This window comes from Musca autumnalis, unplaced genomic scaffold (assembly GCF_047663935.1).
Source record: "Musca autumnalis isolate F117 unplaced genomic scaffold, ASM4766393v1 scaffold_3, whole genome shotgun sequence".
NCBI classification, from domain to species: Eukaryota; Metazoa; Arthropoda; class Insecta; order Diptera; family Muscidae; genus Musca; species Musca autumnalis.
Genome location: NW_027411866.1, coordinates 1,697,807 through 1,714,742, shown reverse-complemented (window position 1 = coordinate 1,714,742; position 16,936 = coordinate 1,697,807). Strand labels below are relative to the sequence as shown.

At 35.5% G+C, this 16,936-nt stretch overlaps 2 protein-coding genes across 2 annotated transcripts; both read right to left on the bottom strand.

Moving 5' to 3' along the window:
- Positions 1 to 539: 539 nt before the first annotated feature.
- On the bottom strand, positions 540 to 4,037 carry LOC141396674 (protein maelstrom 1-like). The gene is made up of 6 exons (XM_073972304.1): positions 3,778 to 4,037; positions 3,434 to 3,580; positions 2,695 to 2,752; positions 2,482 to 2,631; positions 1,872 to 2,266; positions 540 to 1,793 (listed from the first exon to the last, which is right to left on the bottom strand). The coding sequence occupies exons 1-6, from the start codon at positions 3,898 to 3,900 to the stop codon at positions 1,176 to 1,178; spliced, it is 1,491 nt and encodes a 496-aa protein (XP_073828405.1). The 5' UTR covers positions 3,901 to 4,037; the 3' UTR covers positions 540 to 1,175.
- Positions 4,038 to 11,708: 7,671 nt separating this feature from the next.
- Positions 11,709 to 13,114, bottom strand: LOC141397459 (uncharacterized). Its single transcript, XM_073973654.1, has 2 exons — positions 12,473 to 13,114; positions 11,709 to 12,411 (listed from the first exon to the last, which is right to left on the bottom strand). The coding sequence occupies exons 1-2, from the start codon at positions 13,024 to 13,026 to the stop codon at positions 11,739 to 11,741; spliced, it is 1,227 nt and encodes a 408-aa protein (XP_073829755.1). The 5' UTR covers positions 13,027 to 13,114; the 3' UTR covers positions 11,709 to 11,738.
- Between the last annotated feature and the right edge of the window lie 3,822 nt (positions 13,115 to 16,936).

Genomic DNA, 16,936 nt, shown 5'->3' with positions numbered 1-16,936 from the left:
CCGCTATCTCACTATCAATGGTGAATCGCATCACCATGCCGTCTCTCTCTTTGAAATAGTTGAGAAGCCTCCAACTATTAACGAAGAGACCTCTGTTCTGCTTCTTCAGCATCTTGACCACTTCCCCTGCGTCTGAGTCAGGAGGAAGCACCCACGTTGTGGCTACGATTCTTCAGGGTATCTCATCAGCAGGGACTGCGGCCAGTTTGCAGCCGTCCCAAAGTTCACCAGCACCCTCTATTAACTGGATAAGGAAGTCTCTCGACTCCTCATCCTGACAATAGGGGATTTTGATGTCTCTTTGGACAACGGCCCTGCCAAAGCCGGTCTTCCCGGCCTCTTCTAAGGAGGCGTTCCACTGCGAGCCAGAGCGTATCGCTGATCCTCCCATCCAGATCAGCCTTAGCGATGATCGCCACTCGGAGAGTCTCCGGAGTGATCATACCTTCTGAGCTCGGTGGCTTCGGCTAGATCTACACATTTCTTTACCCCTGCATGTCCATTAGAGAGAGAGAGAGCAGAAGCATAATATAACAAAATTTTATCTGTATCCCATTTTTTTATTTAAATTTTTTGGGTTATATATCATTAATAAGAATTTATTTGACGTATAGATACATTTTAGGGCTCGATTATGGATAGCAACTCAACTCTAGTTGCGTTACCGACAGCAAATTTAATAATAGAAATTTCTATTTCCGCATTTAAATTCGTACTTTTTTTTACAATTAATGGTATGTTCCAGAACCTGCATGAAGCTACTATTTTTTACTACGATAACATTTTTCCTTTATGATATCGGAAAAAATAGTGAAAATTAGTAGATTCTTGCAGTTCTGGAACAGACTTCGAGGCATTAAATATATAACTTTCACAATGAAAGGTCCTCCTTGAAACTTAATGATCACTTTTTACTTTATGTTAACCGGAACGCTATAAATCTGATCAAAAATCTAAACTATAGCAAAGATCGATATTAGATGATTTTGGCAACAATTCTGTTGTTTAAATTCTATGATTTTCTCTTCTGGCAACGCAACTACAGTTGAGTTGCTATCCATAATCGACCACTTATCATCGCTACGATTTTTTCGCATGGCGTTTTCATGTCATTAAAACCATAACAATACATTTGTGTATTCAATTAAAGGAGCATTTCTCAAGAGTTATTATTTTCAAGGGCGGAAATTGCGTCCTCGTCCGTAACTACTCACAGTGGATTTGTTTAATGAACTAACCAGAGAACCTCGACCACGTCCGTAGCTTGCCACGGAGTTGCAATCATCAGCATCAGAGGAATTTATGCCACTGTAGTCGATGTCGAAATGAGAACTTTCTGGTTCTCGTGGTACACTGCCTCGTGAACGAGCATTCCAAGGATTTAAATCTGCATCGTCGTCCTCATCGTTTGTGCTACTGGATAAACTGTGTGAAGGAACTTTTGGGCGTTTCTTCTTGTTGTCGTGACGTCCTAATGATGGAAAATCTTTTGAATATGCATTACTGGTTGCAGCCGATACTGCAGACTTTTGATCGTCACAATAATATTTGGAACCAGCCACGGGTTTAGTAACATGCGTTAGGCCTGTACTTACAGACACCATCGACTCTTCGTCATAATTTTTGCTGGGAGCTTCCGTTATAATGGCATTTAGATTTGTATTAATTGGACAATGGCGCCCAGGAACAAGAGGAATGGCCAAATCACCACACATATAATCAGCAAACATGTAACCCCAACGTGTAACATACGATTGTGTACAATACTTACATTTATCAATATCTTCGTGATACTGCAAAGGGCATAAATCATATACGAATAGTTGTTAAATATTACCCACAATCAGCGGTATGTATTTCATGCTACTTACTTGACAACTAATGCCAATTTGGAATTCAAAGAAGTCCCTTTCAAAATAGGCGTCTGTTATATAAAAACTTTTTGGTTTCTCCAATTCTCCGGCCTCACAGGTCGCCTCCTTCATAATATAGAATAAATATTGTATTGGATAAACTTTTAATTCGATGTTACTCGCTCCTATATCTGTTTTTAGAAAGTCCAAGACTGACTCCACAATATGAATGCAATCGCGATGTGTGTAAAGAGGTGGATAGTTATCGGAACCTTCATCACGTATAAATTTCAATATTTCATTATAAATATTAGCAAGATTCTTGTCTCCTAGCGCATTTGGAGGCAAAGGTAAATTATGTGTTGTTTCGGAGTGGTGTTGTGCCTCATATTGATGACCATATATATTAACACCTGTAATATTACAGAATTAGTATCAATAGTGCTTAAAATTACAATTTAAGAGCTCCACCCAGATATTCTTGGTCATTTCATCACTAATATGTGGTGGGTCCATTTTATAGAGGAAATCTTTGAAGTTTTGATATACATACGATTATGACCTTATCGTTTGATTCCTGTGTTATTCGCGCGTTAACCCTTACACTGATCTTGCTTCAAAAACATACCTGGATTTATAAGAGTCTGGTATATTCGGCTAACCCCCTCTTTCAGAGAAAATTTTGACACGGCTAGTTCTGCAGGTACATAAACTCCTCCCTTAAGAGTTTTGGTAAAGTAGTTGACCATAATGAAATAATATGTTTGCTTTTCCAGTTCTGGAAGACAACGTTATGGCAAATTAAAAAAATGACTATTTAACATAGTATGCGGTTTATTACCATCATTCTGAGCACTTTTGCTGACAGTCATTTCAATATCCCGCTTCATAAGTCGTTCCTAAAATTAGAGTTGGTTGCATAATATTCGTTGTTCCTTGACTCTAGTTTAATAAGAACTCTTAGATTGACTGATTACGGGAATTTATTATTTTCTTGGGGGCGGACCAGATTAGTCTGCAAGCTTTAATTTGGCTTAATGGACCATTCTTCGATTTTTGAAAGATAAAAAAAATGTCGGGTTTAAAAATAGGTTGTTTGCTCTATCCTGGAGAGAATAACCCCATGATGTGACCACTTGTTGGATAGGCATTTCTCTCCAAAATAACCGTGTAACAGGATCAGAGCGAAAATATGTACCACTGCAAAAAATTTTGGAATAATCCATGAGTTCTTACTAAACTATAGTAGTTGTTCCTATTCTGCTTTCGCTTATCTTTCCTTTACCGCCCACGCAGAAAAATATAAAAATTTTACCACAGATAGTGCCTGGTATGCTGATTACGATTTATAACCGATTTAATATGTTCATAGAAAGGTCTTAAATCCTCGGACGAAGGCCAGCTATGTACTTAAAAAAACACAAATTGTGGAACTTTGGCGGTCTATATCTCGGGAAATATACTTTTCAAGAACAAAAGAAATACATCGTGGGAATCGGTATGAAAAGCACTATATGTGGTACAATTTTGTCTGCGGTGGGTCGGTAAAGGAAATTCCTTATGCAGCGCTTCTCTTGTACCTTGTTCTCTTGATCCATTTTTTCCTTTTCAATTTGCGATATGGGAACCCCAGTGCATGTTAGTTTATGGGCGGCACTGCGTGACGCCACTATTTTCTCTTCTTTCGCCTTGTCCTGGTAAGGTGCCCTTTGACTTGCATCCATTTTCTACAAAATAAACGACGAATTTCACAATCAGATTTATTTGAAATACATACAGACATTAGGTCTGTTCATAGCTTCGCAAGTAACAAGTACTTGCAAGTACATAGTTCAAGTTAGTTATGGAATTTTGGGATATGGAACAGACCTAATGCTTCGCGAATATGTACAAAGAATATTGTCCTCATTTGTTTGATACTTACCGTCCAAACTTCTCCCGCTTTTTTAGTAGCTTGCTCCATAGACAATCCCCTTCCGAACTTACTCTTCCATTCCAAAGCAAATACCATAAAAGCGTTCGGTTTTTGTTTCTTTTTTGGTGGCATTTTTAGCAAGCAAAGAATGTTTGGAGCGCTCTATAGAAGATAATTCTGATTTGATTGAGGGACAAGCAAAGTCGATTTCGGTTAATCGATTATTAGTCGCGAAATGTATTAAAACTAGAGTTGTATAGTTCATGAACGAACTAGTTCAATTGAACGATTCATTTAATAGAGCGTATGAACTAGATCAGTCGATATAGTTCATTATAGTTCAATAGTTCACTGAACTATAATCAGTCGGCGACCGTACGATCAACGAACGAACGATTCACAATCTAGTTTAACATGTCGTTCACATATGCATAAAGTTACGCCGTCGTCAGTGTTAAGTGATGCCTTCGTAATGTGATGAGTTTGTTTACGTTTTGGATCAAGGTTCAATGAATAGCTCTTCGAAAGTGACGATTTCTTCAAAAACACAACAAATTCCACATATTTCCATATTGAATGTGCCTTGTTCTGGATAGAAAAAATAAATAAAAAGAAAACACGCACAAAGCTTTTTCGCATTGACAGTTTCTACACACACACAACATAAGATTTTTGCCAGCCACCTAAATGAAGGACGTGTTTTCTTAAATTAATACAAACTTAATCTTTCTTTATAAATGGAATAAAACACGTAAATGTAATAATTTTGTTCTGTTATTGTGTTATTATTGTGTTCTGTTATTGTTATTGTGTAGTTAAATTATATTATTCTATTGTTTGTTTCTATGTACATATTTGGTGTATGTGTGCGTTTGATTGACCGATTATGATCCGAATGAACTGGATAGTGAACTATGAACTAGATTACTGAACTAGTTCAGTTAAAAGAGCTGAACTATTGAACTAAATGTTTCAAATGAACTAGATTGTACAACTCTAATTAAAACTAGAGCTGGCAAATAATCGATATTCCCAACAAAATCTATCAACAAATCGATAGCTATCGATATTATCGTTAATTTGTCATCACCATTATTTTGGAATGGCAGAATTATCCATTGCACAATTACCAAGGTGGTGGTATCACACCAGCTGCTCGAATATGAAATGTCAAATTCCTTTATAAAAAGTATGTTGTTGTAATTTCCCCAACATAAAGAAAATGTTAACACGACATATTCAAAATTTTACGATACCACCACCTGGGTAATTGTGCCTTGGAATTATCTATGCTTTTGTTGATATTTTCCACAAGCACTTCACTGACATATGTATAAAGGATACAAAAACAATCGTTATTATTTAATAAAAATGCACAAAAATACAGATTACTTTCGACCGTGTTTAGACACTCAAACTGGAAAGAAAATTTTTCTTCTCAATTTCTTTTAAAATGTCCTTGTTGTTTAGACACGAAAATCATGTTTGTGTCAATTTTATAATTTTTCTTATTCTTCTTCACACTCATTTTCTCATTACGCCCTTCAAAAACAAAGCCAAGGCAAAATTGTAATGAAAAGTAAAAATGGACGTGAGTGATAAACAATTAATTATTAAAGGAACCCTTGAATTGCATTTTAATTTTGATATTTCCACTTATTTCTAATTGTTTTTGCTTAAAAAATAGTTTTTCCTCCAAAAGGTTTTTTTACAATTGTCTTCGCTGTTGTTTGTTTCTCGACAGAGAAAATAAAATGAAAGAAAATGCAAAAACAAATCTGCAGCCAACTTCAGGTTGTACACGAAGAACAACGAAACAAAACAGAATTTGCCAGTACAGAGGTGTGTGTACCCCCTCTTATTCCTCTCTACTCCCTCGCCCATAAACTCAATTTTCTTTCCCATCAACTTTCCCTGTATAAACAGGGACTTCCCGAAAAGTTTGACTACGGACTTAAGGGGTGAGTACATAAGTTACCTTGCCCGCTTACCTTGCTTTCCTGCTTCATTTCTGACCATGGTACAATAAGAAAGGTAGATGCTTCGGCGAATTGCTACAACAAAGCAACTTTTTTTGTAATGTAATCTGTCAAAATTTTGGCCAAATGGTCTCTTGTTGTCTCTTTTTATCGATTGTGTTTGTCTATAAAGTGTAGACATGCTATCTCTTACTTACCGAATCATATGGTTTTTTGTTTTGATTTTTCATGGCGAATTCATAGTTTTTTGACGTTTTAGATTCGATCAGCTGGGCTGAGGCATCTACCTTTCTAATTGTACCATGTTTCTGACATAATAAAAATAAAAGAATAAAGAAGGCCGAGCAAATTTCGAACTGGTTGCCCTTTTCTTTTTTATTCTTTTCTCTGAAGCATGATACAATTAAAAAGGTAGATGCCTCAGCCCAGCTGATCGAATCTAAAACGTCAAAAAAACTAGGAATTCGCCATGAAAAATCAAAACAAAAAACCATATTATTCTGTAAGTAAGAGATAGCATGTGTTCACTTTATAGAAAAACACAAGCGATAAAAAGAGACAACAAGAGGTCATTTGGCGAAAATTTTGACATTTTACATTACAAAAAAAGTTGCTTTGTTGTAGCAATTCGCCGTTGTTTCTACCTTTTTAGTTGTACCCATGGTACAATTACTTAGGTAGATGCATGGTACAATAATTCTTAGGTAGGCCACAGCTAACAGCTGATTACAATTTTTTTTGTTATGGCTTAATCTGTCAAAACCGTGTTGACATGCAGAGTTGATATTTATTATTGATCAAAAAATGCAACTCTGTTTTGTTTTCATTTCAACATTTCGTTCTTCTTCTTTGTTTACTCATCCGTTATCATTCATCAAAACAATTTTGACGTTTTACGCCATAGCGACAGGGTTGTATTTTTTTGGCGATTCTCATACCTGGACTACCTATGAATTATTGTACCATGGGTAGATGCCTCAGCCCAGCTGATCGAATCTAAAACGTCAAAAAACTAGGAATTCGCTATGAAAAATCAAAACAAACAACCATATGATTCGATAAGTAAGAGATAGCATGTGTTCACTTCCCTGTACAAACACAAGTGATAAAAAAACAACAACAAGAAACCATTCGGCGAAAAATTTGACAGTTTACATTACAAAAAAATTTGCTTTGTTGTAGCAATTCGCCGATGTTTCTACCTAAGTAATTGTACCATGCTCTGAAGTGAAGGGGTGTTTACACTATCTATGAATGTCATATGAGATGTCAAATTTGCTACCTGTGAATACTGTACACATAGTGTGACCACTATGAAAATTTTCATCTATCTAAATGATGTGGCAACTCATATGTAAATTTTTCATTTAGGGAGCGGGAGGGAGGGCCATGTATTTTCGTATGGAGTTGAGAAATTAATTATTAGAAGAAAACAGTTTTACCAAAAAATGGAGGAAAATAGGTAAAGAAAACGAAAATGTAAGTGCGATTAAAGTTTTTAACAATATAAATTGTGTTATTTGCGTGTTTTATACTTTGTGGTCATATAAAATTGTAAGCTAGTGTGAACGCAAAAACTAAAAGTGGTATGGACTTTGACAAACATAAAGGATGTCGAATGGACAAAAGAAGCGACTGCTCATATGACATTGATATATAGTGTAAACACCTCTTAAGCAAGGAAGCAGGCAAGGCAGCATATGTTCGCAGGCCTTCATATCCACAAAGCCACTTAATTTCTATTATAGTACGGCTACACTAGAGTTTTTTGCCGGGCTAACCCACTTCGACGTGATTTATTTGACGTTTGTGCTATGGAATTGACATTTAAAATCCAAACCCACTGGGTTAATCCGGTTAAGTGTAACCGGGGTATTAATTTTATTAGATTTTATGTTAGGAATTTTTACTCCGATAATATCGATAGAAAAAAAACTATCCATCGATATTAAATTTTTAAAAATAATCGATATTTTCGATAGCGCCATCGATTTTTTGCCAGCACTAATTAACCCATACATTTTACTTTTCCAATAAATTTGTACGTGTGACCACAAAACCGAAAAGCCGCGAAATTGCTATTTAGTCTGTGTTTAGACACACAAATTTCTCGGGGAAGTAAATTGAGTTTTGAGAGAGCGGAGAGGATAGAGCACTTCGAAACTCTTACCTGCCCCCTATTGCCTAAAAACTGAATTTACTTTCCCGAGAAATTTGTGTGTCTAAACACGGACTTATTACAATGAATTTTAGATTAGTCCCGGTCCACACTAGCGGGAAATTCATAAAAAAATTTCATGAAATTAGGTGTCTTAAATCGAATTCCCCACTACAGCAATTTTATGATTTTACTCTACTATGGACGTCGATCTAGAGACGCATAATTTCATATCAAAATTTCAATGAAATTACTGTAGTGTGGCCCGGGACTTATAGCCCGTTTCCACGGTACGTCGTTCGTTCTCTATTCGTTGTTCGACCCATAACTACGAATAAATTACTTATTTCCCCACACAAAATTCTGAGAACGAACGACGATTTTTCTACGTTGTTCAAGCAGAAATACTCTCCGAACAACGATAAAATATGTCCCATCTCTAACAAATGAGAGCATTTATCGAAATAAATAAATTTTGACATGTCTAAATTCAAAATTGAAAAATTTGTTGAAAACACAAAAATTTTTAGAAAAAAGGAAAAAGATGAATGAAAATTAATGAACTAAAGCTGAAAACAGATACAACGTTTGATTAATGTTTTGTGTCGTTTTGGCCGTTTTTACACTGTTGGGCACGATGCCGAAAAATTCACATTCATTTGAAATATATGCCGATAAACGCTGGACTTTGGTATCGTCGTCGCCCTGTTGTTGTTGTTTGTTTTTTTCTCGACGCCCAACGCAAAACTTTAATCAAACGTTGTATCTGTTTTCAGCTTAAACATTTTATATAGATGCAGAAGGAAGATGCTTGTGTTTCCTTCTTAATTCCACACACATTTCTTGTCCATTAGATCAAAATCGCGTAAAAAATTAGAAACAAAAAGGAAACATATAACTGAAAGTCTGAGTGGAAACGGGTTAATTCGTGTACGTCGTTCAACAGGCGAACAACATACTTGAAACGCTCGTGTGAACATGACATTAGGGGGTTTTAATCCGATAATATCGATAGACAAAACTATTGCTCTGGACTAGAGCTGGCAAACCATCGATGTTCCCAACATTAGATATTTTCGATATAATGTTTTAAAATATCGATTGCTATCGATATTATCGTTAAGTTGTTATCGCCATTAATTTGGAGATGAAAATGGCGGAAATGTCAATGATTTTCTTGAAATTATGCAAAAGTAGTTCACAGAAATGTAAAGGAGAATAAAAACTGCTTTTATTTTATAAAAAATTTAAAAAATACATTTTCTTTTACCGAAAAATGTGTACGTGTGACTACGGACTTGCTTTCTTACACACTTATAACCGAAAATCAGCGAAATTTCTATATATTTCAATTGATTTCAGGTTAGGGGTTTTTATTCCGATAATATCGATAGGCTAAACTATCTATCGATATTGATTTTTTAAATAATAATCGATATTATCGATAGTGCTATCGATTTTTTGCCAGCTCTACTCTGGACCTGCAAGAAGCTACTATTTTTTACTACGATAAAATTTTTTCCTTTATGTTATCGAAAAAAATTAGTAAGAATTAGTAGATTCTTGCAGTTCTGGAACAGACCATAGCTTCGTTCCAGAACTCAAAAGTATTTACACATTTAACACATTTTGCACATTTTTTCCCAAAATGCGTTCCCGTACACCACAAAAAGTTGCAAAATGTTCACTTCTCTTTGAACAAAAATTGCGCTGAATAGCTTTCTCTTTAGAAACTTTTTACACGACAAATTTGGGCGAGCAAAAATGTGCAACATGTTGTTGTTGTTGTAACAGTGTTTTTGTTATGTTTATTTGTTCGTTCCTCTGTTCAATCTGGCTCTGGGTCTATCTCCAGTTCAAGAAAAGTGGCTGCTTCGATGGGATGTAGCCATAGATCCACTGGAGTTAGATGGGTAGGTTTGGCGGGGCAGTTAAAAAGGTGCAACATGTTTGCCGGCTTCTGATTGGCTGATACGCCGACTTTGACATTTGTTCCAGTTTTTTGACATTTCTGCAATTTTTTCGTTCGGGTACATTTTGGAAAAATGTGTGTGTGTACTAGAGCTGGCAAAAAATCGATGGCACTATCGATAATATCGATTGTTATTTAAAAGTTCAATATCGATAGATAGTTTTTCCTATCGATATTATCGGAATAAAAATCCGTAACCTGAAATCCATTGAAATAAATAGAAATTTCGCTGCTTTTCGGTTATGTGTGTGTAAGAAAGTAAGTCCGTAGTCGCACGTACAAATTTTTCGGTAAGATAAAACGTATTTTTTACATTTTTTATAAAATAAAAACTTTTGTTTATTCTGCTTTACATTTCTGTGAACTACTTTTGCATAATTTCAAGAAAATCATTGACATTTCCGCCATTTTCATCTCCAAATTAATGGCTTTGACAACTAAGCGATAATATCGATAGTAATCGATATTTTAAAACATTATATCGAAAATATCTAATGTTGGGAATATCGATGGTTTGCCAGCTCTAGTGTGTACAGTTTGCTCTTTTGACACTTTTATAATTAAAAAAATAATCGATATTATCGATAGTGACATCAGCTTTGTTCCCGTACTTTTTAGTGGTAAAACTCGTAAAAGATAGAACTGCAAAAAATTTGTTGTCACACACAAGTTTTTTGAAATAGTTCGGGAACGGAAAAATGGAAAATACGTCAAAAAAAAAAACTGGAACAAATGGCAAAGTCGGCGTATCAGCCAATCAGACGCCGGCAACCATGTTACTATTTTTTTACTCGCCCAAATTTGTCGTGTAAAAAGTTTTTAAAGAGAGCGTCATTCAGTGCCATTTTTGTTTAAAGAGAAGTGAACATTTTACAACTTTTTTGTGTACGGGAACGGTTTTTCGAGTAAAATGCGTAAAAGTAGTAAAACTTGTAAAAACTTTTTAGGTCTGGAACAAAGCTATAATGTATTTTGTACATGTATTTTGTTGTTTTGAAGAATGCACACGCAATAATTTAGGTTTTGCCTTAATATACTAAATATATTCTAATGGGCCGATTCCGTACAGCGAGGCGAGTCATGTCGCGTCGTCTATCGTCTCTGTGACAACATTTAAAAAATGCACTACGTACAGCGATAGAAAATAATCGTCGATAACAAGTTATTTTTATTTTTTTTTTATTTTATTCGTTAGTAAAAATGTACGGCGACAGCTAATTTGTTGTCGCCGGAAAATGAATATTTCGGCGACAAAATTTGACGACGTCAGGCGATATTGCCATACGGAATCGAAAAATTGCATTTGGCAAGGCGACACGACTCGCCTCGCTGTACGGAATCGGCCCATAAATTTTATTTATTATATTGAATTCACGGAACAAATTTCCTTTACCGAGCCTTCGCAGAAAAAAATACAAAAATTTCCTTTAAATCGCAAGTTTTCTTAAGTAGACGGCCTTCGGCCGGGGATTTAAGACTTTCTCCTATGGACAGGAGCGAATTTCGGCTACGCGAACAAACTTTTTTTAAATCGTAATTTTTTCCCAAGTAAACAATTTACATTGGGACTTAGTCCCAATTTACATTGGGCGAGTTTACTTGAGGCAAGTGTCATTTTGTAGGAGAGAGAGGTGAGGCATTTGGTAACCCTTTGCCTCTCAGCACCCTCTCTCACCTACAAACTGACAATTGCCGCAAGTAAACTCGCCTAATGTAAATTGGGACTAAGTATACATTTCCCCATCGGCATGAAAAGCACTATCTGTGGTAATTTTTTCATAATTTTCTGTGGTGGGTCGGTAAAGGAAAGATATGCCGAATTCACAATAAGTCTCATTCAATTGTTCAAATTTTATTCTTCTTAAATTACGATATCGTCGTCTTCTTGATCTTCTTTGCTATTTTCGTGTAATAAAACATATTCACGAGTGCTAAAGCCGAATTTGATCACATCTTTTTCCATCAGCTCGTAGTATTTTCTGGGATCAATGCGTTTGTTGTTCAAAAATGTACCGTTAGCCGAATCTAAATCGATCAAATAGAGACGAACCCTCTTACCGGTTGTACCGTCTTCACGTTCGAAGGGCACTAGCCTATATTGAAGGGCCGCATGTTGTTTTGAACAGCTCGGATGGTCAACTGGCAAGTCGACAACTTTACGATCTCTTCCAACCAAAAAACACGATTGTCTGTGTATATGTAGCACGGGTAGGGCAGTTTCCCCCTTAAAGGGATATAAACGCCAACGTCTTTTTGGCTTACGGGCTTCCAAAGGTTCGGCATATTTGATTACTACTCCATTTACTTTATTTGTGTCCTCGGTAAGGGCTCCACTTAGTCCAAAGTCGGGCTTCTCCTTTTCTTTTGTTTCTTCTTTTTTCACCTCAGGCTTCTTATCTTCGGATGATTTCCCCCATTCATACGTCTTATCATCGTCATCTCTTCTGCGGTTTTTATATCGGTTGTCCGATCCACGATGTTCTCGCTTAATAACACTTTCCCTTGACCGTCCCCCTTCTCGCTGTGGGCTACGACTGTAAAGTGGCATAATAAGTAAAGTTCGAATAAAGAAATTCTTTAATATACTACACTTACTCTCTTCTCTGATAATTACTTCTGTGCCCACTATCATCTTGACGTTTGAAATCCCTGCGGTCGTCCCTTTCCCGCTTGACATCAAATCTATCTCTATTATCTCTGTTGGAGCGATATCGATCCCTATCCATTTCCGGGGACCTATTCCTTTGGCGACTGCGACTTCTTTCACGACTCTGACTTCTGTAATTCCTTTTAGGACTTTCCCACTTAGTTCGAAAGTCCTTTTCACGTTCTCGACTTACTGACATATCTCTTTTCTCCTGTTTCGGTCGTACTTTTCCTTTTTCATTATCGTTTGATTTGGATTTCTTTTTTGCTACACTTTTTTCTTCTTCCTCCGATGACGAATCTGATGAAGATTCACTTCCAGAATCCGACTTGGACTTGTGTTTCTTCTTTGACTTCTTCTTTTTTTGCTTATGTTTACGTTGTTTCTTCAGCTCTTTTTCATCTTGGTCTGACGACTCTGATTCCGATGAAGTACTACTACTTTCATCACCAGACTCTTCAGATTCAGATTTTCGAGACCTTTTTGACTTTGTTTTCGACATTATTTAAGCATTTAATTAAAATTTGCAGAAAAATGGAAAAAATGCTGTTGTATGTTATAGTGTTCTGTAGTTCGGGAACGAATTGTTTGAAGTAGAGTTGTGTAGTATCGGAACGAACTAGTTCAATGGAACTAGAGTTGTACAATCTAGTTCATTTGAAATATCTAGTTCAATAGCTCAGCTCTTTTAACTGAACTAGTTTAGTAATCTAGTTCATAGTTCACTATCCAGTTCAATCATTCGGATCAGAATCGTTCACGGGCTCTTATGCTCCTATCATTCGCTTCATGAAAACACACACACATACACCAAATGGGAACAAACATTAGAAAAGTATAATTAAACTACAAAAATATTACATTTATGCTCTGTTCCAGAACCTGCAGAAGCTACTATTTTTTACTACGATAACATTTATTCCTTTATGTTATCGGAAAAATAGTAAAAATTAGTAGATTCTTGTAGTAAATTGTAATTAGAACGTCATTTAAGTGGCTGGCGAAAAAAATCTTATGTTGTGTGTTTGTAAAAATTATAACTGCGAAAAAGCTTTATGTATGTTTCTTTTTACCTTTTTTCTAACCAAAAAAGGCACATTGAATGATAGTGGATTCGATATATTGGGATGTGTTATGTCAACAATGTTCTTTATGTAGAAATTACTTTTATTACAATGGGTGTTGACACTTTACATTGATCCAAAAGATAAACAAAAGTCATTACATTACGAAGGCATCACTAAGCACAGAAAACGGCGTCAGTTTATTCATATGTGTATGACATGATGAACTAGATTGTGAATCGTTCGTTGATCGTTCTGTGTAGATCTTTCGGTCTGCGCTCAATGATCTATTGAACTATAATGAACTATATCGACTGATCTAGTTCATGCGCTCTTTTCAATGAATCGTTCAATTGAACTAGTTCGTTCATGAACTATACAACTCTAGTTTGTATATCATGAGCATGGTACAATAATACAGGTAGCATTATCATGCCAGCTGATGGTAACATAATTGGCCTGTTCCCGTATGTTATAAAGTGGTAAAAGTCGTAAACGATTTTCATATAAATTTTGTGTACGGGAACGTAAAATGTGTAAAAGTGGTAAAAATTGTAAAAACTTTTTAGTTCTGGAACAGAGATAATGTGTCAATTGCATTGAATTGATGTCAAATTTTGACATCTTATGTTGCTAACAATTGCCGATGCGGCTACCTGTGTATTTGTACCATGATCATGAGTACTGTGCATGGTACAATAAGAAAGGTAGATGCATCGGCGAATTGCTACAACAAAACTACTTTTTTTGTAATGTAATCTGTCAAAATTTTCTCAAATGGTCTCTTGTTGTCTCTTTTTATCGCTTGTGTTTGTCTATAAAGTGTAGACATGCTATCTCTTACTTACCGAATCATATGGTTTTTTGTTTTGATTTTTCATGGCGAATTCATAGTTTTTTGACGTTTTACATTCGATCAGCTGGGCTGAAGCATCTACCTTTCTAATTGTACCATGGTACTGTGCATGATACAATTAAATAGGTAGATGCCTCAGCCCTGCTGATTAGAGGTGGCAAAAAATCGATGGCACTATCAATAAAATCGATAATTTTTTAAAAACTAAATATCGATAGATAGTTTTGCCTATCGATATTATCGGAACAAAAATCCCCACCTAAAATCCATTGAAATAAATAGAAATTTCGCTCCTTTACATTTCTGTGATTCTGTGAACTACTTGCGCAAAATGTCAAGAAAAGCATTGACATTTCCGCCATTTTCATCTCCAAATTAATGACGTTGACAACTTAACGATAATATCGATAGCAATCGATATTTTAAAATATTATATCGAAAATATATAATGTTGGGAATATCGATGGTTTCCCAGCTCTACTGCTGATCGAATCAAAAACGTCAAAAAACTAGGAATTCTCCATGAAAAATCAAAACAAAAAACCATATGATTCGGTAAGTAAGAGATAGCATGTGTTCACTTTAAAACACAAGCTATAAAAAGAGACAACAAGAGATCATTTGGCGAAAATGTTTACATTTTACATTACAAAAAAAGTTAATTGGTTGTAGCAATTCGCCGTTGTTTCTACCTATTTAATTGTACCATGGTACTGTGATTCGATGTTGATTTCGCTGAAATCACGAAATGAGATGATTTCATTTTTGTATGCAAAATCATGGTAAATTTTGCTTGATTTCGCGCGAAATCACGAAACGATGCCGAATGTAAACCAAGTATAACTTTCGTTGCTAACCCTGCGTTTAAACATGACAGGACAGTTGAGTACATGCATTGATTGTCAAAAACCCAAAACTTGCCTGTGTGACGTAGGCGTCCAGACAACTGCAAAAACAGTTGTAAAATTATGAATGAAAATCGTTGATTTCTTTTTGTTTTCCGTTCAAATATTTTGTTTTGTTGCATCCCAGTCCTGTTGCCGTTTTTCTTATTTGAAATAGTTTTGTTTTCATTTGTTCAAAGAGGTCCATGTTTACTGTCTACGAAAATTACCAGACTGTGCCGAGGCAACTAGCCAAAGCTCTGTTCCTTTACCTGCCTGAGGTTACCATTTCTTACCATTTTAAACCTGCAAAGCGTTCCTTTACTTTAACAAGCATACAATTTATCCCAGATATGCCCATTACTTGATCGTGATCATTTTAAAAGTATTTTTATATTATTTTAGAAGCAAATGTGAAATAATAGCAGTATGTTTATATGTTTTTTAAACATTTTTTGAAAAAAGTGGTTTTTGAGGCCACTTTTGGACACAGGGTTTTATCTTATAACTGGGAGTTATGGGACACAAAACATTTGACATATAGTCCAAAGACACCTTTTCGGCATCTAGTTAACGTTTTTTCGTAGTAGGCTCCACATCGTGTATGTTTTCGTTATAAAACGACCCAATAATTAATCGGTCATAACGCAAATCATTGTAAAAACTAAGCGATAGGTGGCAACTTCGATGAACTAGACCTCAAAACTCAAAAATAGTAGCTCAAAATAATGGAATCACATAATATCCCAAGAGCTACAGATGTGTACTGAGTATATCACCAAAATAAACGGTACTTTGATAAACATAGCATATCAAATTAGCAAGAATTTTGTGTGTCCTATATGTAGGACGCTGGGCATATCTGGGTTATATGTCGATGGTCAGACTAGGGCGATTTCAACATGGCGACGTAAGTTTATAAGCGAGTAGTGAAACCCATGTACACGGTTTTCTGTGTTTGTTATGTTGCCTCTTCTTGTTTTTCGTTGCAAGATTTTTTCTTCCATTTTCTTTCATTTTTATTTTCTCAAGCAAACGTTAACAACAAAACAAACATAAAAAGATTTAATAAAAACATTTAATTAATGAAATAGTGAAAATTTAACTATTAATATTATAATAATATATTATAATAATATAATATTACTAGGGGACCCGGCGAACTTCGTCTCGCAGTCTGTTAGGCACTGAAGTCGATTGTTTTGGTTAAAATCCATTATACTATTATTGCTATCTCCTTGTCGAGTTCAATTGCAAATGGTTCTTTGTTTTGAACTATTTAGGGCGATCTTTGACGCATATGCACATTAGGCAATTGTACTTTCGATAATTGTCAGTTTGTAGAAGAAAGAGGCTACTGAAGGGCAAAGTGTTACTATTTCCTCGAATCTCTGTCCCATAAACTGACAATTGGACAACTCTAAATCGGGGCTAACATATGAAGCAAATAACACATTTGAAACAAAGTAGTATCGTAACGCCCCTATTAGTTTCATAATCGATGATTTTCTTTTTATCATTTGATTTACACTATATGCTTTTAACATATGTGTTGTCAGTTTGTGTATATGCGTAAATACATATGTAAAACACATATCATGTAAGTAG